This window comes from Rana temporaria, chromosome 1 (assembly GCF_905171775.1).
Source record: "Rana temporaria chromosome 1, aRanTem1.1, whole genome shotgun sequence".
NCBI classification, from domain to species: Eukaryota; Metazoa; Chordata; class Amphibia; order Anura; family Ranidae; genus Rana; species Rana temporaria.
Window position 1 is genome coordinate 450,676,292 of NC_053489.1, and position 27,573 is coordinate 450,703,864.

At 42.0% G+C, this 27,573-nt stretch overlaps 1 protein-coding gene across 1 annotated transcript in view; it reads right to left on the reverse strand.

The window, feature by feature from the left end:
* SDAD1 (SDA1 domain containing 1) overlaps positions 1-27,573 on the reverse strand; it is a 62,048-nt gene that overhangs the window by 2,272 nt on the left and 32,203 nt on the right. Inside the window, exons 10-20 of the mRNA XM_040327616.1 lie at positions 21,682-21,751; positions 19,118-19,221; positions 17,438-17,495; positions 15,291-15,349; positions 14,792-14,868; positions 11,999-12,096; positions 11,480-11,556; positions 7,580-7,706; positions 7,400-7,491; positions 5,058-5,251; positions 3,348-3,432 (exon numbers count right to left, since the gene is read on the reverse strand). Of these exons, the coding sequence (XP_040183550.1) occupies positions 3,348-3,432; positions 5,058-5,251; positions 7,400-7,491; positions 7,580-7,706; positions 11,480-11,556; positions 11,999-12,096; positions 14,792-14,868; positions 15,291-15,349; positions 17,438-17,495; positions 19,118-19,221; positions 21,682-21,751 (1,041 nt within the window). The remainder of the gene's footprint in view (positions 1-3,347; positions 3,433-5,057; positions 5,252-7,399; positions 7,492-7,579; positions 7,707-11,479; positions 11,557-11,998; positions 12,097-14,791; positions 14,869-15,290; positions 15,350-17,437; positions 17,496-19,117; positions 19,222-21,681; positions 21,752-27,573) is intronic.

Sequence of the window (27,573 nt, forward strand, 5' to 3'; positions counted from 1 at the left end):
TCTATTTAGCTAGTAAACATTCAGTTTTAAAGAAATCATACGAGGATATTTTTAAAGCATCATATTCATGTGGTTTTAAAATACACCTTAAACTGCCACTTCTTCACTGGGAAATCCAGATTTCTGTTACAATGGCCAAACACCCACAATCTGTTTTAAAAATTTGGGGTCAGATCCACGTACCTCGGCGCTTCTTTACGTACGGCGTAGTGCATCTCAGGGATACACTACGCCGCCGTAACTTACAGAGTATTTCCCGTATCCACAAAGAATTTTCGCCGTAAGTTACGGCAGGGTAGTGTAACTGTGTCGGCGTAAGGGCGCGCAATTCAAATGGATGAGATGGGGGCGTGTTTTATGTTAATACGTCTTGACCCGACGTAAATTATGTTTTTTCTGAACGGCGCATGCGCTGTCCGTGGGGGTATCCCAGTGCGCATGCTCCAAATTAACCCGCAACAAGCCAATGCTTTCGACGTGAACGTCATTCTACGCAAAGCCCTATTCGTGAACGTTTTACGCAAACGACTGAAAATTCGACGCTGGCCCGACGTCCATACTTAACATTGGCTGCGCCTCATATAGCAGGGATAACGTTACGCCGAAAAAAGCCTTACGGAAACGACGTAAAAAAATGCGCTGGACGTACGTTTGTGGATTGGCGTATCTAGCTTATTTGCATACTCGACGCGGAAATCGACGGAAGCACCACCTAGCGGCCAGCGTAAATATGCACCTTAGATCCATTGGCATACTAAGACGTACGCCAGTCGGATCTAGCCCAGCTTCAGGCGTATCTTGTTTTGTGGATACAAAACAAAGATACGCCGGAGCAACCTAGCAGTTACGCGGCGTATCAATAGCTAGGCCAGCGTAACTGCTTCGTGGATCTGGCCCATGCTGTTTAAGATAGTGAAACATTGATTGTATTCACCACCAACTATTAGGGCCCACTCACACAAAGCCTTTCCAAAACACGTCAATGATACCCATTTATTATCCAAAACGGCAAAAAAGCACATAATTAAAAATGATCTTCACACACAAGATTCTGCCTCTACCACTAAATAAAATGACAGTGTCTTGGGAGATTGATTTGCATACAATATACCTTTTTATTTTATATAGATCTTTCATAAATTTGTTCCAGGCCCCAAATGTTTTTGGCACAAATTAGTGCCGAAACCCATCAATCAACTTACTGGCTTTACGAAGTTCCTCCCAATGCAAAATGTAACCAAGTGTTAGTAAACCCATTAGATTGTGTTTCCTTCAGAAAGCAATGCAAAAAAAATGCAAAAAGTAGATTCCCCTGTTACACCAAGTCATTCAAAATATAGCACTAGCAGTTCTGCCAAACTGCACCCCAAAAGGTTTTCCTAAAAAGTACCCATAGGGTTTTTTTATCTTGAAAAAAATAGGATTTACCAGCTACAATAATGTTTAAATCCGTATTAAACCCAAAAGCAAACATTCATTATATTGCAGCTTATCAATTCTTAGCTGTGGTGGCTTTATCAGTTTCCTTTTTAATCTTTCTTCCATTTTCATCTGGTGATTTAGACAGCACATTTGCCGTTTACAGAAGCTCAAGCTCTCCAACAGAATGGATCAGTTTACATGAATGAGACAATCCATTTACCACCGACAGGGGTAAATGGAGCTTTTGTTTATTCATGCAAAACTGATTATGTGTTACCTGGAGTTCTACGTTTTTATTACATCTGCTAATACAGTCAACACTCCCATGCCCCCCACCCAGACTGAAAATGCCTCCAAAGTGGTGTCTCACTAACACAGGAGGGTGTGTTGCTTGCCAAATCACCAGGTGAAAAACAGAACGGGGGAAAAAGGCCACCACATCTAATGATTGGTAATCTGCAATACAATAAATTTGTGGTTTTGGGTTTAAAACTGCTATAACAAGTTGTCACAATACTCATTCCATGTGTCATCATTCGGCATGGCTTATTGGCTTTGGGATCAATATGGCCATGTGACCAGCACTGCAGCCATTAACGGAGAGAAGCACACTCTATAATGCAAGTAAAGTAAACCATGCATTAGAAAAAGGCACAACAAGGAAATCAATGCAATCCATTACCTTCTGGGATAAGATATTTGCCACCTGGGACAACTTGCATGCATAATTCTGTATAATTATATGCACACTGTAAAACTGTATGTACCCATGGCCTTCTACCCCCGTATTTACCATTTTCTTTTGTGTCTCTACCATTGATCAGGGCTGATACCAATTTCTATACTTTAAAAGCCTTCAATAAAATGGTCACCTTTAGGTTGTCTGTCTAAAACATTTCCTCTCATTGCAGGATAATATTTATAGTAGAACTATAATCAATTTTTTTTCACCATTTTGCATAGAGCAAGGCAGGGTTATAACCCCTGCCAGATTTTTATTTCCCCTGCCTACCATTGCAGAGATTTCCCTTCACTTCCCGTTCCATATAAAAACAGGAAGTGAGAAAACCTGCAAATTAAGGGAATTTTTTGGGGACCCCCTAGGTCACCGGAACTAGTATCCCCAGTGGAAGAGTTCCCCTCTATTACTTTATTGGGGACAACCTAAAATTTGGGGTTCTTTTTTTACTTTCACTGTCAATCATAATGGTAAACATGACAACATGAATCTCCTTAAAGTGGATGTAACCCCCAGTCATGAAATTTGAACCAAGCACATCTCTGTAGTGTTTACTTGTCTCTCTCCAAAGCTCTAAGTGTGGTTTCTCCCTGGTGCTTTGTTCCCCTGTTATCAGCACAAGTCATTTCTAGATGTTTTCCGTTACATGAGCTAAAATTTGTGTTAGGGAGAGAGAAATGTTCCTCTGCCTATGTGGAGGGGTGGTGCGTCACTTTCCTCCAATCAGCTCTCACACAGTGCCTCAGAGATGTAACTGCAGTTCTCCACTTCCTTCTATGTACTACTCACAGATGCATAAGGATTTTATCACTTTGAAGGATTGTAGACAAGAGAAGACTGCCGTTACACAAAGATAAAACAAATCCTCCTACATAGGTTTTACTTGTTTATCATCTGAGGCTATTCCCTTCACTGGGTATATGTGAGAGTTTACACCCACTTTAAAACGGGGCACAGTCAGCAATAAAAACTGCCACGTGATCTAAACCCTTTCCACTTTATCCAAAGCTTAAAAAAAAAAAAGTTTTGCCTTCAGTTGTACTTCAATAAAGCACAAGATTACAGACAGCATAGAGTATGCTAGGACACTGAGCCCCAATTATGATATAGAACTGTAATACAGGTTACAAAATAATGAATGACATAGTTCAACACTGAGAAAGTAAATTATAATATTTAAACTCACCAGAACGGTGGCTAGCCTGCTCTCTTTGTCAGACTTGGGCTTCTTATGCAGACGTTCAATATCTCGAAGTGAAAGCAACTCCCCTCTAGAAAAAAACAACAACATTAGATACTGTCAGTACTAAATACCAATTCTTCACACTTAAAGTGGTTCTTAAGCCTGGATATTTTCTTTTCTTTAATGAATTCTCTGCATTAAAGGTAAAAAACCTCCAAGGGCTTGTATTACCCCCTCACCCCCCTTTAAACTTACCCAAGCCCTCTCTCGAAGAGTTGTGCCCATTCACAGTGGCTCTCATCTCTCTGCTCAGAGGGAGCAGCGGAAGCGATTAGCTCCTGCTGTTGTCAAACCCTCTGAGCAGAGAGCAGTGGGAGGGGCTGAGCTGTGTGTGTCCATAGATGCAAACAACCCAGCTCGGGGTCAAGCCCACAGGTGTGCCCCTATAGACTCTGACCTGTGCTTTCAGCCCCAAATCCAATCACAGTCAAAAGCTTGTAGACTTAACCTCTCTAAAATCTGCCCCTTTTTAACTAATTAAACCACCAAGCTACACATTCATTGCCTTGTTCTCTCTCGTCTTGACTATACCAACCCCCTTCTATTTGGCCTGCCTCTACACAGGCTATCCCCCTTCAGTCCATCATAAATGCTCCTGCCGGACTCATCTACATTACCAACCGCTCAGTTTCGGCCACCCCTCTCTGCCAATCTCTCCACTGTCGAATTCAATTCAAAAATTCTAAAAACATCAAACAAAGCCACTCACAACTCTGCTCCATGCTACATTACAGATCTTGTCTCGCATATCACCCAAACCATCATCTGTGCTGCTCCTAAGACCCCTTGTCTCCTCCTCCCATGCACATCTCCAGGACTCCTCCAGAGAATCTTCCATCCTCTGGAGCCTTCTACCTCAATCTATTTGGCTATCTCATACTTTGTCCACTTTTAGGTGATCCCTAAAAACTCATCTCAACCGGGAAGCCTATCCCATCTCCGCATAACTGAACTTTTAATTCTTTCATCGGCCCATCCCTCACAGTTATTACCTTTGTACCACTTGCCCCGCCCTATTAGATTGTAAGCATTTATGAGTAGGGCCCTCTTAACCCTCTTGTATTTTATTTTGTCTCCCTTTATATTGTAACGTACTGAGCAAACTGTTAGCACTATATAAATCCTGTATAATAATAATCTTAAACATAGTAAACGATTTCAGTCATTTATATTCAATAAACAATGTGAATCAAAACAGACGTAGGCCAACAGAAGTAATCATAGTGACTAAGCAGATTTAAGATGTGCATTCCACTTGTCAGATTTTTTTTTTTTTTTTTAAATGAACACCATACACCCTCCATACGCAGCCCATGTAGCAGTCTGGGGGATTACAATCTCTTCTTCTTCACATAGCACTTCAGGGACGGAGCAGAGCGATTCTGATTGGTCAGCGCCAGCACACAGCATTTCTCTGATCCATCCTGGAAGCATTGAACAGAGATATGGGGGGGGGGGGGTTGGAGAGTAAGGATTTCAAATCCCTGGACCACTGTATGGGCTGCGTGGTGCTGACAGCTCATCAACAACAGAGCTAGCAAGTACAGTGGTGACCGGGTGAGGAGGGTGTATGGTTTAGTCCATCTTTTCTAGTGAATTTAAAATTTAATACACTTAAAAGGACTTTTGCAACAGACTAAACATTATGCAAACCTGCTCTCCTCTTCATCACTGTCTATTTCCACATTCTTCCTCTTCTCAGATTTTCCCGGAGCAGAAGCGACCTCTTTGGATATCTGTGCAATGCGGATTTTCTTGAACTCCTCTTGCGTGAGAAGCCTGCTGGCACTGACTGCTGCAGCCTTGGACTTTCGCTCACCTTCTGGCATCGCCTGGAGCTTTTCTGCCTAAAAATATTGCAGATGATACCATTTCTTGCAAAAGAAGCTGTATGTATGGCCGTTTATGGGTTTGGTGGCCCCTGGCTGGTTCCCCTCCCCCCCTTTGTTGAGGGTCTATTGCTTGTGCATTGTTGGTCTGCATGTATATAGTGAATACTATTTTGTACATTTTGATTATAATTGTTTTTCTCAAAAATTATTTTTTCCTCTGTATAGCTCACTTAACAAGGCTTTTGAAGAAGCGTGTCCACACGTGAAACATGTCAAGCCCCCTTATCTCCCAATGGAATACATATTACTGCAAGTGTTGAACCATACTTCCAGGACATTTCTGCTATGATTGTATAAATTTCCCTGGAAGCCAATTTAATATGGTTTCCCCATTAGCTTTATTAATGTTTTCTGATACTTTTTGGATGTTTGTCCAAGTATAATGCTATACAAAGGTTCTTGAGAATAGTATTTTATGTAAATTCTAATACATTTTTATATTTTTCTATAAAATATGGTCTGTTACTGTGCCTACAAACTCCTAAAATAGCCCCTCTATTTTTTCTTTCTCGACACAAGTACAACATTGCTTTTACAAATATAAAATGTTAGACACTGGATGTAATGTCAATAATTAAATATATTTTTTTTAGCCTTGTTTTATCAAACATTTTGATGGCATAGTTATTAGACAGCGTGCAAATTTGGCACCATAAAAATGCAGAGAAAAAAACATGAATTTGGCCTATCAAATTAGTGCAGAATATTAAGACAACACTGATGGGGGCAAATAATTGATTGAAAAACTTTGGGCCAGATTCACAGCGGAGATACGACGGAGTATCTCAGATACTCCGTCGTATCTCTCAGAGTATCTATGCGACTGATTCATAGAATCAGTTACGCATAGATATCCCTTACATCCGACAGGTGTAATTGTTTTACAGTGTCGGATCTTAGGATGCAATACCGCGGCCGCCGCTGGGGGGAGTTTGCGTCGCAAACCAGCGCCGGGTATGCAAATTAGTAGTTACGGAGATCCACAACGGTTTTTCGTGTTCGCTACGTCGCTGCTAGTCTAGTTTCCCGTCGCAAAGTTAGTCGTCGTTTTAGGTGCCCTAACTTTACACAGCACACGTATGTGCTGTATAAAGTATGGCCGTCGTTCCCGCGTCGAAATTTAAAAATGTTTCCTTCTTGCGCAAGACGTCCGGGAATACGGAAGTATGCTACGCACGTCGCAGTTCGAAAAAATGACGTCACTTCGCGCAAAGCACGGCGGGAAATTCAAAAGGGAGCATGCGCAGTAGGTCCGGCGCGGGAGCGCGCCTAATTTAAATGGCACAGACCCCTTTGAATTACGCGGGCTTACGCCGGCGTAAGTTTTCACGCAAGTGCTTGGTGAATCAGGCACTTGCGCTGAAAACTTGCGGCGGTGTAACGTATCTACGATACGTTACGCCGCCGCACTTCTACGTGAATCTGGCCCTTTGTTCTTTGCTCTCCATTAGCATTCACAAAATACATAGTGTGAGCAGAAGGGGTACTAAGCGACAAAACCCTTCTTTAATTCTATCCCACCTACAAAGTAGCAGCCCCCTCTCTCCACTCTACTTCTTCCATTCCTGAATACACCCCTTTCCTCATTCCTTCCTGCGCCATGCCTTCTCCCCAGTTACACTTCCCTCTGCCGCCCCACCTTTTTTTACTCTCTTTTCCTTTCTTTTTTTTCCCTTTTTTCTTACCACTCGACACTTAACTGCAAGACATAGTAGGGGTTAAGAATGAAACCCTCACAATGTTGCATCAGGACCTTCTCCCAAGTAAAATACCCCCCACCCCAACTATCATCCTCAAGAGAATGTTTACATTATGTTCTATTATCCAACTTTGAAGCAACAAACTTACCAAGTTTAGATGACCTACACATGGCTGTGGAGATCTCCTGATGCAATTTCTGACTGACATGGTAAGCCCCCAAGCTTATATTGGTTTTATATGATTACTTACATTGAGCTGTGACTAAAAATCAAAACTTTTCATTTACATGCTAAAACTTTCATAAAAATCAGATGAAAAACAAAAAAAATAACCACTGCATTCCTGAAAATCGTAAGACAACCACTTTCTTCTATCTGTATTATTATTGTTTTCATCACTTACAACTTCCTTCTGCTCTTCATCAGAAGAGTGGTGAACGTCAATCCATTCTCCATCTTCGTCATCATCACTAAGACTAGCACTTTCCCAGCCATCTGAAGAGACATGTGGATATATTAATACTTGCAAGTACATAAAAGTCTAGGTAAAGCGAAAGTGGCACAATGTAATCTCGCCACTTACCATCATCCTCCCCTTCTTTTGGTTCTTTTTCGACCTCTAGAACCTCTGCACCAGGAATGTAATCTTTAGCAACCGATTCTCCATAAGCATGAATTTTTGCCTCTGTGGATGCCTCTGTGGGTTTGCCCTGTTGAAATGTTCTCATTTTTAAAGGAGATCTATAGTCCCAGCATACACTTTCATTTTAGAACATCAGCATTGTAAAAGCGATACAAACAACAGTTATTTTTGACAACCCAGTATAATCATACTTGAAAAATTTCCTTTCATGTTGTAAGTTCTGCCTGCCATCTCTTTCCTCAGCTTCCTGTATTCTCTGCATGCTTTGCAGCTTCTGCTCTTTACTTTCAATTTTTAGGACTACATTTCCCATGGAACCTTGCTGTCTACAAGCATTGATTCCTGTACCGACGCCACCTCCTCTCAGAACCTCTGGAGTTCAGAAGCCAGGCTCTGAATTGCGTGGCACAGGAATAATGACTATGTGCCTCAGAATTCACGTAAACATTTTAGGATTTTTCACAAACTTAAAAGATCATCCCGAATTATAAGAGCTGGCTACAAATAATTCAAACTCAATTTGGAAATAAATATTTGATTTTAAAATTCTTACGATACATACACTTTAAACATTATAAAAAAAAGACAAATTACCTGGTTTCTGGAGGACTGTGGAATTTTAAACCTGTCCTGGGGCTAAAGCTAGCTACACACTTTACAGGTTTAACCAGCAGGTAAATAAAAACTGACAGATCCCTGCATCAACACAAGAGATGTTGATGCAGCAATCTCTGCTGAGACATTGGGCCAGATCCACAAACGAGATACGCCGTCGTATCTCTGTTTCGAACTATGCGAAACGGGTGTAATTGAATTACACTGGCGGATCTTAAGAATGCAATTCTAGGCCGGCCGCTAGGTGGCGAGGCCATTGCGGCTGGCGTAGAAAATGCAAATGAAGACTTACGGCGATCCCCGAACATCCCGTCGATCTAAATCTACGTAGTTTCCGTCGGGTTACGCCGCGTAAAACTAGGGCTGAGCCCTAGTTCTCCTAAGCCATGTTAAAGCGGGAGTTCACCCATTTTAAAAAAAAAAAAAAAATCTCCCCTTAGCTTCCTGCTCGTTCGGTCTAGGGGAATCGGCTATTTATATTAAAATATGAGCAGTACTTACCCGTTTTCGAGCTGCATCTTCTTCCGTCGCTTCCGGGTATGGGTCTTCGGGAGCGGGCGTTCCTTCTTGATTGACATTCTTCCGAGAGGCTTCCGACGGTCGCATCCATCGCGTCACTCGTAGCCGAAAGAAGCCGAACGTCGGTGCGGCTCTATACTGCGCACCGACGTTCGGCTTCTTTCGGAAAATCGTGACGCGATGGATGCGACCGTCGGAAGCCTCTCGGAAGCCTGTCAATCAAGAAGGAACGCCCATTCCCGAAGCCCATACCCGGAAGCGACGGAGAGGATGCGTCTCGTAAACGGGTAAGTACTGCACATATTTTAAAATAAATAGCCGATTCCCCTAGTAATAACGAGCAGGAATCTAAGGGGGAAAAGTGCCCTCTAAGGGTGAACCCCCGCTTTAAGTATGGCCGTCGTTCCCGCGTCGAAATTTAAACATCAACGTCATTTGCGTAAGACGTCCGTGAATGGCGCTGGACGCCATTTACGTTAACGTCTAAGCAAATGACGTCGGTGCGACGTCAGTTAGCGCAATGCACGTCGGGTAATTTACCCGACGGAGCATGCGCAGTACGTCCGGCGCGGGAGCGCACCTAATTTAAATGGGACTCGCCCCATTCGATTGGGCCCGCCTTGCGCCGGACGGATTTAAGTTACACTGCTGCAAATTTCCAGGTAAGTGCTTTGTGAATCGGGCACTAACTTGGAAAAATTGCGGCGGTGTAACTTAAATCGGGAAAGTTAAGTTGCGCCCAGTCTACGTGGATCTGGTCCATTGTATCCTGACAGGTGGGACACTTGCACTCCAGTGGTTTTCTGTGTCCTGGTTTCATTAAACTGAAATGGGGGAAAAATCTGACATTTTGAGCCATCACTGGGTCAGTAATCTTTCAGGGGGGACACTTTTCCAGTGACAAATCTTTTGCATATAATTTAGGACGGCTCATAAATGGCTTAATTATAGCAAGTGATGCTCCCAATTTCAAACTATTGTTTGTCACATTCGGGCCATTTCGGTGTTCCTAAGGGGAAACGAGCATCTCTAGTGGAACAAATAGCCAATTATGCCGTCCTAAAATGGCTTGTGCAGCTTGCAAGTAGATCCTATTTCCTATTAGCATTCTATTCCTGGTAATTTTTAAGGGATACAATTAATTTGAGCGCTCAGAAGACTACTAATGCAAGTTTTTCAAAAAGCATTCTGGTTTTGGCATTAATGGATGAAATTCTTCCTAAAAAGTAATTATAGGGAATTACCCAAGCTTCCTGCACCTTTATAAGGGTGCAGGAAGCTGTCAGAAGCAGCACACGCCACATTAACCACTTCAGCCCCAGAAGAATTTACCCCCTTCCTGACCAGAGCACTTTACAAAATTGTTGTTGTTTGGTGGTATTTGATCACCTCTGCGGTTTAAATTTTTTACGCCATAAACAAAAAAAAGAGCAACAATTTAAAAAAAAAAAAGCAATATTTTTTAATATATATATATATATATATATATATATATATATATATATATATATATATTTTTTCACAGTTTAGGCCGATGTGTATTCTTCTAAATATTTTTGGTATTTTTGCGCAAAAGTTATAGCTTCAACAAAATAGGGGATAGATTTGTCATTTTTATTATAATTTTTTTTTAGTAGTAATGGCAGCAATCTGCGATTTTTATCGTGACTGCAACATTATGGCGGACACATCGGACACTATTTTGGGACCATTGTCATTTATACAGCGATCAGTGCTATAAAAATGCACCGATTACTGTGTAAATGACACTGGCATGGAGGGGGGGTAAACACTAGGGGGCGATCAAGGGGTTAAGTGTGTCCTAGGGAGTCTCACTTGAATATGACAGATCACTGCTCCCGATGACAGGGAGCAGTAGATCTCTGTCATGTTGCTAGGCAGAACAGGGAAATACCTTGTTTAAATAGGAGTCTCCCCGTTCTGCCGCTCCGTGACACAATCGTGGGCACCCGGTGGATATAGAGTCCGCAGGCACGCTCACAGAGCACGCGGCGGGCATGCCCACTATGACAAGATTTAAAAGGGGGATTTACAGGTACGTCCCTTTGCACAGCCGTGCCATTCTGCCGACGTACATTGGCATGCCCCGGTTAACTGCACAGCGTATAACTGCACAGCCTATAACTGCACAGCCTATAACTGCACAGCCTATAACTGCACAGCCTATAACTGCACAGCCTATAACTGCACAGCCTATAACTGCACAGCCTATAACTGCACAGCCTATAACTGCACAGCCTATAACTGCACAGCCTATAACTGCACAGCCTATAACTGCACAGCCTATAACTGCACAGCCTATAACTGCACAGCCTATAACTGCACAGCGTATAACTGCACAGCGTATAACTGCACAGCGTATAACTGCACAGCGTATAACTGCACAGCGTATAACTGCACAGCGTATAACTGCACAGCGTATAACTGCACAGCGTTGACACCCTCCTCCCTCCACTCCGAGTTGAGGTTGTGGGGTGAGTGGGGATAACACAGATTGGAGATTGCAGCTCAAGCTCCCATATTCTCCGTGTTGTACCAGTCATAGCCAGAACAGAGAACTGATCGCTCCTGTCCCTTTTGTTATTTAGGAGCAGCATCTGTTCCATGTTCTAAATTAAGAAAAGTTGTGCAAGCTTGCGCGACTCTTAATTCCCCCCCAATGTGGTAAACAAAATCATGACTTACCCGAAATTTCTTCTGCAACATCTTGGGGTCTAATGTGCGGAATAGCTGTATCAAAGCTCGAGCTGACATGGAGACATCTAAAAGAAAGAAAAAAAAGAAAAAAAAACATGTTTTGCACCTTCTAAAGAATGGTTAAAATGCAATGATCCTTTATCTCAGGATAATGCACACTAGAATAAGCGAGCATGGATCCAAATCATTTATAATGCAGTACTATGTCCAGGGAAGAAACTTCTCTGCTCAAATGTTTCTCACAAGGAATGTAAAAAGCGAACAAAATGTCAAACCATGAAAACACAACTTTCAAACGGTTGCAACGTGTGTTAAGATATCTAAATGTGTCAAGAATTTCATATAAAAAGCCTGAGATGACCTTCTGAAGCTTCGTATTACTGTTTATTCTGTAATACCCAACTATTGAGTACTGTATACAAGTTAGTCTCGCAAATTAGAAGTCAATTGGCTTTACAAGACATTTGCTTTTCATCCCATCAGTTCTATGTTTAAATGGCGACTCACTTTTATCCTTGTGCGTTTTGTATTGTGCAAGATCCTGTAAGAGTTCTTCTGTCATTGCCAATGGACATCGAGAAGTTAATTCCTTGATTGCATTTATTCTGCAAAATCAAACAAAAACGATGAACAAACACCAATGGAGGCAGAACAGCATATTTACCATATATTTATGTAACTTTTAAATCGTAATAGCAGCTTTAAGGTTGCACAGAAAAAGGGTAGTCTTGTTACAGAACCCAACTGGCTGGATTTTGGCAATCTAATTGATAAAAGACAATGTAGCATCCAAACATTTTTTTTTCTTAGATAAGAATAGGGATAGAGTAGGCATTGGTTAAATCGCCTTTCTTACTTTTGTCATAGTGGAGAGAATTCCCTTCACTTTCTGTCTCAGGCTCCATTCACATCTAGGCGTTTTCACAGCAGACGCCCGACGCTCATGCCGCTGGAGGGGAGATTTCACATTGGTGTCTATGGAGATGGTTCACATCTCACGCCGAACGCTGTGCGCCTGCCGCCTCAAAAAAAGTCCTGAACCCTTTTTTTTCAGGCGGCTTTCGGCGTTCGGCATAGACAACAATGTGTTGTTAAAAAAAAAAAAAAAAAAGTTTAAAAACGACCCGTTTTGTCGCGGCACAATACGCCGCAATTTGTCACGGCAAAATACGCCGCGTTGTAGTGTGAATGCGGGCTAAGGGACACAAAAGAATGAGAAGACATCTCTCCTAAGTCTTTCCTTTTAGGCTGTTGTCACTGGGACAAGTATAGGAGTCCACCTCCACTCACTCTGGTGACAACTGTAAGATTTACATTTACCATCACTTTCAGTCTTGGTGGCAGTGCTCACTAGGACAAGAAAAGAGGTTAACTCTCCAAAGCGAAGACACTGACCACAAGAAAAACCAAGCTGGTCAAGCTATCATGGTCTATTTCATAGTCTTCCACTGGCCATAGAAGTAGGTTATACTCGGTTTTACAGATGGGGTTTGTTTTCTATCCATTCTTTCATGTGTGCATGGCGATTGTCCCATTATTAGTCAGATTTATATATTCATCAGTATTCTGGAGCCAAACTCAGTCCATGCACAGGCACATATTTTAGAGTAAAAGCAAACATTTCTGGGTATACTATAATGTTACAATGCTCCAAAGGGGCACAAAAACTTTTACGTAACATCAATGGCATGTCATTCAACTAAGGTTAATTTTTATTTCACAGATGACATTCCTAGGAGAAGAAAATGCACTATGGGCCAGATTCACAAAAGGGATACGACGGCGTTTCTCCTGATACGCCGTCGTATCCCTGTTTCTATCTATGCGACTGATTCATAGAATCAGTTACGCATAGATATCCCTAAGATCCGACAGGTGTAATAGTTTTACACTGTCGGATCTTAGGATGCAGTACCGCGGCCGCCGCTGGGGGGAGTTCGCGTCGTAAACCAGCGTCGGGTATGCAAATTAGCAGTTACGGCGATCCACGAAACTTTTTCCCGTCATTACGTCGCCGCAAGTGTTAGTTTGCCGTCGTAAAGATAGGGCACCTTTTACAAAGTGGAAAATTACTCCACCATGTAAAAGTATACCCGTCTTTCCCGCGTCGCTTTTGAATTTTTTTAAAAAAAAAAAATTCCCGGCGCAAGTCTTTTTCACGTCGCGATTCACAAAACTTTGGCGCGTTGTAATTTCGCGCAAAGCACATCGGGAAATTTGCGCTGGGAGCATGCGCAGTACGTCCGGCACGGGAGCGCACCCAATTTAAATGGTACCCACCCCATTTCAATTGGCCCGCCTTGCGCCGGACGGATTTAGGATGCACCGCCGCAAATTTCCAGGTAAGTGCTTTGTGGATCGGGCACTTAGACAGAAATTTTGCGGCGGTGTAACCTAAATCGGTTACGTTACGCTGCGCCCGGGCTACGTGAATCTGGCCCTATATTTCTATTGTATCATCTTCAGCATAAGGGTATTTTTAGTCCTGGTTCACACTAATCTGATGCCACTCAGAGGCAATTTCAGGTGCAATTCTGTAGCGAGAGTTGTTTTAGATTTCAATTGTGTGCATTTTTGACGCGTATTTGAGGCGATACTAGACTACAACTACTACTAGCAGTGTAGGATTAACTAAAACAAAAATTGCTTGCCACATTGAATCAAACTTCGTTGATGCGCCTCCATACAAAAGTCTATGGCCAACAAAATCATGCTGCATTGCTCAAAGTAGCACCTGACCCATTTCCAAAATCGCACTCTGATGTGCTGCATTGATGTTAACAGGTACCATTGAAAACAATGAGATTTACATTATAATGCAATTCTCTGGGACTCAAGTCACATCAGAAAATCGCACTAATGTAAACCAGGTCCAAGTGTTTTTATTTTTATTTCTTTTTAAAGGGCCCACCGACACTGCAAAGTACATGCATAGTCATGAACAGGCCCAGAGTGGCTTTTCACAGGTAGAGAAACGATTTGCCTAAAATCCCTACTCGTCTGACCCTGAGCCTAAAAACAAGATGCCCTACATCTTTAAAACTTTAAACAAACTAAAGCGGAGTGCTCTATTGTGCTGCATGTGGGGTATAGCCCACAGCAGCAGAGAATTTTTTTCCCTATCGCAAAGATTTTCTGTGATCACCAACATTTGAAAACAATATATTTTACTTGGGCCGGTTCTCTGGCAGCAAGACAAAATAAAATCACATAAAAATGAAAAAAAAAAAAAAAAGAAAAAAAAAAGGATTATCATTCAACAAAACAAAACGAGAACTACAAAGTCAAGGCTACACTTACCCAACAGTCATCACTTCTCCCGAGTTCCTCTCTGTAACAAAGTTATTGGCGACGGTCATCAACAGTGACTGAGCAATCTGGAGTGTTAAAAATAAAAGTAGCAAGTTAGCCATAGCATTACATTGATAATTCGGTCTAGTTTTCTGGATATGTACCATGGCAAAATATGTAGGAACTTAATAGAATTTATAATAGACATATGATATTTTAAGTGCACTGCTTTAACATAATACATATATAGAACTGCTGTAAAATGTTACACCAATAGGTGAATAGAGATTATTTTCAGAGTATGAATTACATATTTTAGGTGTCTACATATATATTTATACTGCAATATAAAAGAAAAAAAAACATAATTTAGAAAAACAGCCTGATTGTAGGGGATACATATAAAATGTGGATTTCCTCTGGAAATGATCTGCATTCACATATTGGGGTAACAGGCTTAATATACGTAGAGGCATACCACCAAGTATTGGAGACAATATCAGCTTACCTCAGGAGGAACCAAGTGATGAGTAGATTGTGCCGCAAACAGTAGAATCTTGGTTACCTCTGAATGAAATGAAATTAGCGATTATTCCAAGATACATCCTAACCAGTCATTGAGATCAAAGAAAACTACCTATAAATTGTAATAATGAACTTAAAAGGCTAAGTTGACTCGTTAAAATAAATGCACATGTTTTTTTTACAGGTAAAAATTTGCATTTATTATTTTTTTTTCGTTTTTTACACAGGAGTCTGCAAAGCACTGCACTTGCAATCAGTGGATCGTTGGTTGCAATGTCACACTCCTGCAGACACTTCCGATAGCTCTCTGCCTGTACCTCTCTATGGGCTGTCAGTTACTAAGCTGCAGAAAGAATCAAAGGACAAGTGCACTGATCAGCAGCTTTGCAGTCCATTGAGAACTACAAGTCCGTCTGCCCCTGTGGAAGATGGGACTTGTAGTGTATTCATTCACTAGAGTGCTGTTAATGAAGGACATGGCTATGCAGGCTAAGATCTGCACAGCTGTGCCCATTTTAAAATGTGACAGTGTCTCTCTTGTTAAAAAAATAAATGAAAAAATATAAGTGACAGTGGCTGTGGGGGACAGGGGGGCTTCAGGGAGTGAGGGGAGCTAGTGCATAACACATGGGTCTTCAAACTATGGCCCTCCAGTTGTTCAGGAACTACAATTCCCATCATGCCTAGTCATGTCTGTGAATGTCAGAGTTTTACAATGCCTCATGGGATGTGTAGTTCTGCAACAGCTGGAGGGCCGTAGTTTGAGGATCCTTGGCATAACATGTTGCCAAAGGTGAACCTATGCATTCCATGCCAACATTTCTGAAGATGGCGCCAATAAATTTACCTGCAACAATACGGCACCAATTTAAAAGAGAAGGAATTTTTTTTTATGCACATTTATACCTAGGCGGATGCAGCATGGGTCCGATGCTGCATCTGTCCCCTGGCGCCTCTGCACTGAGAACCGAGCGATCAAACACAGCCGATTGCTCAGTTTTCAGAGCTTTGTGAGCAGAGAGCTGTAGAATGTCAGTCACAGCTCGCTGCTCATCTCCCTCCTTACTCATTGGAGCGCTGGGCTGTGGAGGGGGAGTAGCGGGTGTCTCAGGCTCTCATTGGCCAGACATTGGTGATGTCAGCAGAAAACAGGTCACAGGAGTGCAAAACGAAGGCAACTCCTGTGATCCTCCTCCATGTGCACTCCTGTGATCTATAGAAGTACAGTCAAATGAGCTTTGGCTATTCTGCTCCTTTAAGACTAGCTGCCACCACTAAATTTTTATTACAGTCCTTTACAATAAATCTACCACTAAATAAGGACTTGCTAATTTAGAAGCAACCTTAAAAGATAAAAAAAAAAAAAAAAAACATCTAAGCTTCTGAATCTGTTAGCATGCTGCTGATACACCGCTCCTAAAGCGCCCCTTCCCATTGAGACAGGGTCTTAGCGGAGCTTTACCCAGTGTGAAATGGGTCTTAGCAGAGCTTTACCAGCGTTTTCCGGGCGCTGGCAGTGTGAAAGGGCTCTGAAAGCACTCGGGCTTTCACATTGGGATTGCAGATGAGGCTTCTTTCAGGGGATTTACAGGCGCTTTTTTTAACGCTAAAGTGCCTGAAAAACACCCCAGTGTGAAAGGGGTCCAACAATAGTAAATGGCTGTAATAATTAAAAGGGGTTTTAAAAAGGTACAAGGTTCTTGAACTTTAATGCATTCTCTGTAAAGAACCTTCTGCACACAGTTTTTTTTTGTGTCCTTCCTCTATTTTTACTCAAAATCTTAGAAAAGTGGGCTTCATTACCCTTGTGCACATTTGCTGACTGCAATGCTTGCATGCAACTGTAATGCATCTATACTGGAATAGCACATTATTTTACTATGGATTACATTTTATTTGGTACATTTCAAAAAGTTTTAATACAAACATGAAATCCAAATTATAAGAAAACTACATGTAGCAGGAAGCCTGCAACACAGTTAAGTTTTTTTTTTCTCCATAAAACTGCCATTAATAAAAATACATACAGTATGTATAAATATTCAACTTGGTTCCCATTTTAAAGCACAAGTCCCCAGTGCATGGTACATTTTGTATTCAGTCTGTCAAGGTAAAAAAAGAAAAACGTACCTCTTTGATGTGGCTGTATAAACCTTTGTATATAAGGATAGTAGTTGAAAAGAAATAGCTGTTTAAAAAAAAAAAAGCAGATGTATTAGAAGAAAATGTAGGCCTCATACACCATTTTAAACCGATGACAATGTGTACTATGAAAAACACCAGAAAATCCAATATCGTAATGAGAAAAATAGAGCTGCAGTAGAAACAACCACCTACAGATCACAGGCTTGCATATAGGTCTGTTAGGACATGTATTTGGAGAAAACTTAATAACATTTTATCAATGGTCCTATCGCACTTTTTAAAACATGACAGGGAGTAATAAACATTGACGCTACTCGAATATCATAATTATTTTATTACAGTAATGGGAATGCACAATTTGCAAACTAACTGGAACCCAATGTTCAATGACCCTGTAAAATTAAATACATTTAGCTGTCAAGGTCACTGAACTTCACACATCGTTTACAAAGTATGATTATACACACCTCTGAATCAAATAAAAAAAAAATAACACTAGCCTAGACTCTAGAGCTGGGGTGGGCCACATGTGGCACGCAGCGCCCTCTGATGTGGCCCACCACCTCCTGCTCTGGGATGGCGGGTCGGCCTTTCTGACCCATCATCCCCAAGCATCAGTGTGAAGAACGGAGTCAGCAGTAGAGGAAGCGGAGCCAATGCCTCCTGTATAGAGCCGTCTCATGTCACAGGCGGAGCAATATAAAATGTTCTCCACCTGGGACAGGAAGCAGCGCTTCCTCAAGCGCTGGCTCCTGCAACACTGATGCTTGGGGAGGGGGTCGGAAATCTACGATCTGGGAAAGCAGCCACCAGGGATACCCGCCAGCAGCATTAGCTGCCACCAGCCAAACCTGCCCTAGGGACAGCAGCAGCTGCCAGCCATGCCTGCAGAAATCCTGAGAAAGAAGTGAAGATTGAGGTCAATTGAGGTGCAGGTAAACCGCAGTGTTAAAAGCAGCCTTAGGTGCCTTTCACATGATCGGTCCAATCAGGTTGTCTGTTCCTTTTTAATGCGGACCCAAATGAACTCTCCATTCACCTCTATAGAGTGGCAGATGTAAAACCACCTCGTGTCCGTTTACAACCACCTATCTCCAATCTGATCCGCTTAAAAAAACAGAAGGGGGTCAGTCCCCTTCCGTCTGGGTAGATAGGAGTGGAGGGCCAATAAAGTAGAGTAGGCTGTGTCCATGTCTGCTCTGCATATGCAGAGTGGACAAAGACCTGTCATCCGCCCGCTCCGCTTATTATGGCCTGTGATTCGTTACTAAAGTGGCCCTATGAGCTTCTTTTTTTTTTATCATCCTCAAATCGTCATCAGCAAGGTATATCAATGCATGCTGGAGGCAAGGTGGGAAAAAAGGACCAAGTTCTATTCTCTGCAGAGGGCCTTGACATCTGTCTGAGTTGCTTAGCACCACTTCAGGGAGAAACAGAAGCCCTCTGTATAAAGTGCTCAGAAATTCATTGTTATTTGTATATATTTTAACGAAAGCCATTTCCAGGCACCAAAAAGGTACCATACTTTCAAAGAATTAGTTTGGACACACCGATGTCCCTGATAGTTTTTTTTTATTTTATTTTTTTATTATTATAATTAAAGTAAAAAAGAGGACTATTGCCAAAAGACTGCCCTTTTAGTCATACTTTATTATTGTACTTTACCTCATGAATCCCAACAAGTCTGGAAATGAGATCCATTAGCATCATCTTAACTTCAAATCTTTCTTTTGAGTTTTCCAACTCTTTCAGCAGTTTCTCTGCAAACTCTGAAAGAAAAAAATTCAATATATATGTAATGCACATACTGCTGTATAAGCATTAGGCAAGCCATAGATGAATAAATTTTCTTTCCTTCTACCATGGGTTGAAGGAAAGAAATTGCTCGGCTTCCCCCATCAACACAGCCAGTGTTGGCAGGTGGAATGCTTCCCACAGCACTATTGTATTCTGCCAGCGGGGGGAGAAGGGGGGCATGGAGAGCCTTCTAGGTTGGCAGAATACATTGATCACTACGAGCGGCTGTAGCTGCTGGCAGTAATTTCATGTAGGAAAATCCAACAGTCTGGTTGTAGCAAAAGTCGATCGATGGATTGACTTGGGAACAATCAGCCTGCCAATACATGTATCGGAATTCAGCCAGTTCCTGCTGAACCGTCCAAATTTCAATGCATGTATGGCCAGCTTTAGGATATGCAGTTTCATGCTTGCCAACAAGAAATTTTACTGAAACTATCCATGTACCTTTTTAACCACACCTTTTCCCAAAATGCAGCCCATAAAAATTTCTATACATTTAATAAATTAACCACTTCCCGACCGCTGCATGTAGATATACGTCGGCAGAATGGCACGGACAGGCACATCAACGTACCTGTACGTGCCTGCCTAGACGTGGGTCGAGGGTCCGATCGGGACCCCCCCCCCGCTACACGCGGCGGTCGGGTTCCCTCGGGGAGCGATCCAGGACGACGGCGCGGATATTTGTTTATAGCCACTCCGTCGCGATCGCTCCCCGGAGCTGAAGAACGGGGAGAGCCGTATGTAAACACGGCTTCCCCGTGCTTCACTATGGCGCTGCATCGATCGAGTGATCCCCTTTATAGGGGAGACTCGATCGATGACGTCATTCCTACAGCCACACCCCCCTACAGTTGTAAACACACACTAAGTGTACACTAAATCCTACAGCGCCACCTGTGGTTAACTCCCAAACTGCAACTGTCATTTTCACAATAAAGAATGCAATTTAAATGCATTTTTTGCTGTGAAAATGACAATGGTCCCAAAAATGTGTCAAAATTGTCCGAAGTGTCCGCCATAATGTCACAGTCACGAAAAAAAATCGCTGATCGCCGCCATTAGTAGTAAAAAAAAAAAAAAAAATTAATAAAAATGCAATAAAACTATCCCCTATTTTGTAAACGCTATAAATTTTGCGCAAACCAATCAATAAACGCTTATTGCGATTTTTTTTTTACCAAAAATAGGTAGAAGAATACGTATCGGCCTAAACTGAGGAAAAATTTTTATATATGTTTTTGGGGGATATTTATTCTAGCAAAAAGTAAAAAATATTGCATTTTTTTCAAAATTGGCGCTCTATTTTTGTTTATAGAGCAAAAAATAAAAACCGCAGAGGTGATCAAATACCACCAAAAGAAAGCTCTATTTATGGGGAAAAAAGGACGCCAATTTTGTTTGGGAGCCACGTCGCACGACCGCGCAATTGTCTGTTAAAGCGACGCAGTCCCGAACTGTAAAAACACCTTGGGTCTTTAGGCAGCATATTGGTCCGGGGCTTAAGTGGTTATATATAAAGAAAAAAAAAAAAAAAAAGAAAGCAATGGCTTTATCAGCTGTGAGATCAACACGGCTTGATGGGAGGATTTGTTGTTATATCGTAAACAGAGCTGCACATTTACCCTTTAGTGGACATTGTATACCTCTGCAAGGTACACATACACACAGTGCTATTCCTTCCATATAAATGTTGCATTTACTAGAACTTTGGTGTGGAGAAATCCTTTGATTATTGCGTCCTATGAGGAAAGACACTGCCTGCAGAATAAGACTGCTCTGAATGTTTTAGTATATAACATTAATTTACATGGAAGATCTTCGCTCATCTCTGTGCCACTGGCTGTTTGTGCACATTGGTCTATAAAATATATAATTTTTTACGTGAGCATGGAGGACATGTCTGAATATAGATACATTGAAACAGGTACCAGTAAATCATGTACATCGTATACATTTTTACTACAATTATACTGTATGGTTATATTGCTGTATGCCTCTGTGATGGCCACCAGATACAAATTCAAAAGCACCATTTGAGAGTGCTATGCTTTTCAGAGTTGTGGATATTACCCTCATAGCCTTTTGAGGAACAGATCTCTACCTATATAGGGCTCATTTATTACATCTATGCCATTTAGGGCCATTATATATTATAAATTGTGCACAAATCATACATGCTTCCTGTCGCATTATTTCTATCAATTTATTTTTATAATTAAAACGTTGGGTATTAGTGAGAAGTGTGTACCAGAACTCCAAATGTCACAAGACTTAGTGGTCAAAATATTTGTGTTTATAGAATATTTTTTAATCACAGTATGTTGGCATCAACCAGAAAAGAAATAAATATCAACATGTCAATAAGCATTCCCCAACACTGGTCAGCAAGGGTTAATACTTAATAAATTGCCACGCAATATCATTACCTTGAGGGTCATGTATCAAATGAATAGCAGAGAAGTTGTACACCTCAGGTCTTTTCTTCTTTTTATGTTTCTTTGATAAAAGAAAAAAAAAAAACCACAAGATTATATTAATGTAGAGGGACTTAAAATAAGCTTTTTGATAAAATCAATAGTGATGAGTGTCACTAGTGCAAAGTTGTAACATTGACACATCTATTGCCCCTGATGTAATCTGGATATCAGGAACACAAGCTAAACATCACATATATGGCAGGAGCTTTTTTTAAAAAAAAAAAGAAAATCTGATTAGTCAAACTTTTAGATCTTAGTGACCCAAACGTGACATCACAGGACTTTGAGGATCCACCTCTTATATTAGGATGAAAATATAAAAAGGAGTGAATATATACTACTTTCCTAAGCTTTCAGCTTTCCTGTAAGATAGCATTCCTAAAAGATTCAACCGATAAATTGAGAGGAAAAACTAAAATAAAATCCTACCACATACTAAAGTTCTAGTCACCAGAAAAAAAATGCTGGCAGCTCCAGACATCAAAAGTATTTATTGTAAAGTCTTCACAGTGAGTACAGACAGCGGCAGACACGTTTCAGCGATAAGCACCATACTAAAATTGGAGCTACATTTCTTCCCATTATTATGTGTGCTGCCACAGTTTAGAGGTCAGTGGGTAATCCTCAATCTAAGTGCTTAAGACTTTTAATTATAAAACTACACTTATGATGTAATGCAGAAAAGATTTTTTGGTGAAATCCGTTTTTCTTTCCTACCATATATCAGTGCATCAAAGCACACTGAAACTTAAAGGAGTTGTAAAGGCAGAAGGCTCATCTTAATGCATTAGGATAAAAAACATTATGTGTGTAGCAGACACCCCAGCACCCCTAATTACTTACCTGAGCCCCAACTCTCCCCAGCGATGTCTACATGTGTCTAAGCCAGGGGTCTCAAACTCAAATTACCTGAGGGCCACAAGACAAGTTTTCATATGCCATGGGGGGCCGCATGCAAACTTTCAAACTTCAAAAACAACAGTACTGGTGTCAGCGAACACATTATTAACCCCCAGCACTGGTGTCAGCGAGCGCATTATTACCACCAGCACTGGTGTAAGTCAGGGTTTGACAAATTTGCTTGGAATCTAGGAGCCAGCTAAAAAAGTTAGGAACCAGAAAACGCACCCCGTCCCGACGAGCTTGCGCGCAGAAGCGAACACATACGTGAGCAGCGCCCGCATATGTAAACGGTGTTCAAACCACACATGTGAGGTATCGCCGCGATTGGTAGAGTGAGAGCAATAATTCTAGCTCCTCTGTAACTTAAAACATGCAACCTGTAGATTTTTTTAAACGTCGCCTATGAAGATTTTAAAGGGTAAAAAAGTTTGTCGGCATTCCACAAGCGGACACAATTTTGAAGCGTGACATGTTGGGTATGAATTTACTCGGCGTAACATTATCTTTCATAATATTAAAAAAAATGGGGATAACTTTACTGTTGTCTTATTTTTTAATTAAAAAAGGTGTAATTTTTTCCCAAAAAAGTGTGCTTGTAAGACCGCTGCGCAAATACGGCGTAACAGAAAGTATTGCAACGATCGCTATTTTATTCTCTAGGGTGTTGGGATAAAAAATATATATAATGTTTGGGGGTTCTAATTAGAGGGAAGAATATGGCAGTGAAAATAGTGTAAATGACATTAGAATTGCTGTTTAACTTGTAATGCTTAACTTGTAATACCAACGGCCACCACCAGATGGCGCCAGCTCACATCTGGTGGTAATAACTTGTAATACCAACGGCCACCACCAGATGGCGCCAGCTCACATCTGGTGGTAATAACTTGTAATACCAACGGCTCACCACCAGATGGCACCAGCTCAAAAAAAAATTTTTTTTTTTTTTTTTTTTTAGCTCCCCTCATTTCCACCCTGCCTGAGGGCCATTTATAACTGGTCCGCGGGCCGCAAATGGCCCGCGGGCCGGTACTTTGAGACCACTGGTCTAAGCAGTCCGGGACACTCCTCCCAATTGGCTAAGACACAGCAGCAGAGCCATTGGCTTCCAAGGCAGTCAGTGAGCCAGCTAGCCAATCAGGGGAGAGAGGGGACAGGGCTCGGTGTCTGAATGGACACACAAAGCTCTGACTCGGCTCTAGTGCCCCCATAGGAAGCTGCTGGCTATGGGGGTATAGATAGGATGGAGGATCTGGGCTGCTCTGTGCAAAACTAACTCCACCAACTTTTGTTTTAAATAACAAATAAGCTTTTACAATCACGTTTAAGCATTGTTAGTTCCGCCACTGTCCATGTTTCAAAAGACCCTTTACAGCAGGGATATGCAATTAGCGGACCGCCAGCTGTTGCAGAACTACCAGTCCCATCATGCCTCTGGGTGTCATTCTTGTGGCTGTCAGAGTCTTGCTATGCCTCATGGGACTTGTATTTCTGCAACAGCTGGAGGTCTGCTAATTGCATATCCCTGCTTTACAGCTTTGAAATACCCGCGAGCCAGTGTTTTCCCTTTTGGCTACTGTCCTGTCTCTAAAAGAAGCAAATGGCACCGATTGGTTGATCATGTAGAGGCAGAGAAACTTAACATGTAGCAATAGGAAAGGAGCAGGAGGAAAGACTTAAGCTGGCAGCATGCAAATGGAACATGCAGCAGGTGACTGTTAAAAGCGGAATTAAACCCTTCTTTCCTTTACAACCAGGGAAGCTGCCATCTTGGCCTCTGTTGATCTGAAAATGGCATGGTGCTGTACATGTGATCAGTTATGGCACCAACCATTTGATGGTTTGACAGTTTGGTTAAGACTTAGGATAAAAAAGTAAATGTGACTTATCAATCACAGCATACCTTAAATGTAACCGTTTTGGAAACCATTAAATCATTAGGTTTAGCTTGCTTTAACCACTTGCCGACTGCTTCATGCACTTATACGTCGGCAGAATGGCTCCTGTGGGCAAAGCAAGGTACCACGTGACCGTTCCCAGACTCCATGTCCGCCGGTGTCCCGCGATCGTGTCACGGAGCTGCAGAACAGGAGATGCCTGCGTAAACAAGGCATTTCCCTGTTCTGACTAGTGACAGGACACTGATCTACTGCCCCCCGTCATCAGGAGCAGTGATCAACGTGGTGTCAGTGGTAGCCCAGCCCCCCACGTTAGAATCACTACCTTAGCCCCTTCCTCGCCCCCTAGTGGTTAACCCCTTCCCTGCCGGTGTCATTTACACAATAATCAGCGCATTTTTATAGCACAGATCGCTGTATAAATGACAATGGTCCCAAAATGGCATCAAAAGTATCCAATGTGTCTACCATAATGTCGCAGTCATGATAAAAATCGCAGATCGCCGCCATGTCTAATAAAATAAAAATATTAATAAAAATGCCATAAACTATCCCCTATTTTGTAGACTTTTGCGCAAACCGATCAATAATCGCTTATTGCGATTTTTTTTTACAAAAATATGTATCGGTCTAAACCAGGGATATGCAATTAGCGGACCTCCAGCTGTTGCAGAACTACAAGTCCCATGAGTCATAGCAGGACTCTGACAGTCACAAGCATGAGGCCTAGAGGCAGAGGCATTATGGGACTTGTAGTTTTGCAACAGCTGGAGGTCCGCTAATTGCATATCCCTGGTCTAAACTGAGGAAAAATATTTTTTTTGGGGGGATATTTATTATAGCAAAAAGTTAAAAATTATAAAAAAAAATTCAAAATTGTCGCTATTTTTTTGTTTATAGGGCAAAAATAAAAACCGCAGAGGTGATCAAATACCACCAAAAGAAAGCTCTATTTGTGGGAAAAAAAGGACGTCAATTTTGTTTGGGAGCCACATCGCACGACTGCTCAATTGTCAGTTAAAGCGACGCAGTGCAGAATCTCAAAAAATGGCCTGGTCATTGGGCAGCCAAATTCTCCGGGGCTGAAGTGGTTAAGCATAGAGGGCCAGATTCACAAAAGACATACGACGGCGTATCTCCTGATACGCCGTCGTATCTCTGTTTTAGGGCCGTTCTAACTATGCGACCGATTCATAGAATCAGTTACGCATAGATAGCCCTAAGATCCGACAGGTGTAATTGAATTACACCGTCGGATCCTAGGATGCAATACTTCGGCCGCCGCTGGGGGGAGTTTGCGTCGTAAACCAGCGTCGGGTATGCAAATTAGCAGTTACGGCGATCCACAAAGGTTTTACCCGTTGTTACGTCGGCGCAAGTCTTAGTTTCCCATCGCAAAGTTAGGGGTACTTTAACATGGTGTAAAATTACTCCACCATGTTAACGTATGCCCGTCTTTCCCGCGTCGCTTTTGAATTTTTTTGTTTTCCCGGCGTAAGTACGTCGCGATTCTCAACACGTCGGCGCGTCGTAATTTCGCGCAAAGCACGTCGGGAAATTTACGAACGGAGCATGCGCAGTACGTCCGGCGCGGGAGCGCGCCTAATTTAAATGGTACCCGCCCCATTTGAATTGGGCCGCCTTGCGCCGGACGTGTTTACGATACACTGCCGCAAGTTTACAGGTAAGTGCTTTGTGGATCGGGCACTTAGACTGAAAACTTGCGGCGGTGTAACGTAAACGGGTTACGTTACGCTGCGCCGCAGGTACAAGAATCTGGCACAGAGCTCCTTGATGAAATGTAAGCAACAAGGAGTATCAGACAAAGTCAAGATCTGACTTTATAGTATTCTGTAGAAAGCACACCTAAACAAAAAGGTACCAATATATAACAGATAGTATATATCTGCTGCTCTCCATTGTACTCACTCAGGTTACATAGCACACTCTGGTATGGTGTCTGCAATGCCCTATAGAGTTTTCTCTACTTAAAGTGGAGTTCCACCCATAAATATAACATTACATCAGTAGTTTTAAAAAAATGTCATTAGTCCTTTACGAATTTTTTTTTTTTTTATAGATGCCTTCAAAGTGTTGTTGCTAGGCAGAATAGTTAATCTTCCCACTTCCTGCACCTAGGTGCTTAATGCTTCCTAACCTACACCGCACAGACTCCTGGGAATGTAGTGGGTGTAATTTTCCAGGAGTCAAAGAATCATGTGACTTGGACAGCACAGGTGCTGAAACCTGATCTGACACTGCTTGTGCAGCGCTGAGCATGTGCGAGGTCTGCAAGGCTGAAATCCAGGCAGTCATACAGTCTGGCTTCATGATGCCCACACTTAAGATGGCCCCAGTCAATTTCTATTTTATAAAGTGTCTAAATGCTGTAACAACCTAACAAAACGGACCTTAGTTTACAGACTAACTTTACTAGAATACATTAAGCTTGTGTATTACAGGGGTATTTATATTTAAAAAGTGAAATTGTGGCCGGAACTCCGCTTTAACAGATAAAAAGCTCTTTGATTGGAAGAGAGCCAGTCATGTGATTGACAGGTCATGCGACTGGATTTCCCTTGTAACCCATGATTGGGGGAAAAGCGATCTCTCCCAACTCACATTAAGCTTAAAAAAAAAAAAAAATGTGTTCATCCAAAGGTGTGGTTCATTTGGTCTTTTGCAGTCATTGTATGAGGGGTCTTCATACAATAAAACGTTTTTAAAGTTTTCTTAAAGCGGTTGTATAGTTCCATAAAATGTTTTTTTTTTTTTTTTGTCACCTGTAAGGCAAAATGCATAATGAGCTAGTATGCACCGCATACTAGCTCATTAGGAAATATTTACCTTAGAACGAGGCGTCGGTAACTTACCTGGTCCACGCCGGGGTAGCTGACATGTTGCCTCGGCGTGTCTTCCAGGAATCGCGGCTCCAACGATGTGAGTGGCTGGAGCCGCGATGTCTTCACTCCCGCGCGCGGGAGACTTATTTTTCCGGCAAGGTCTGGCGTCTACTAGTATCGGTACCGAGCATTTCCCC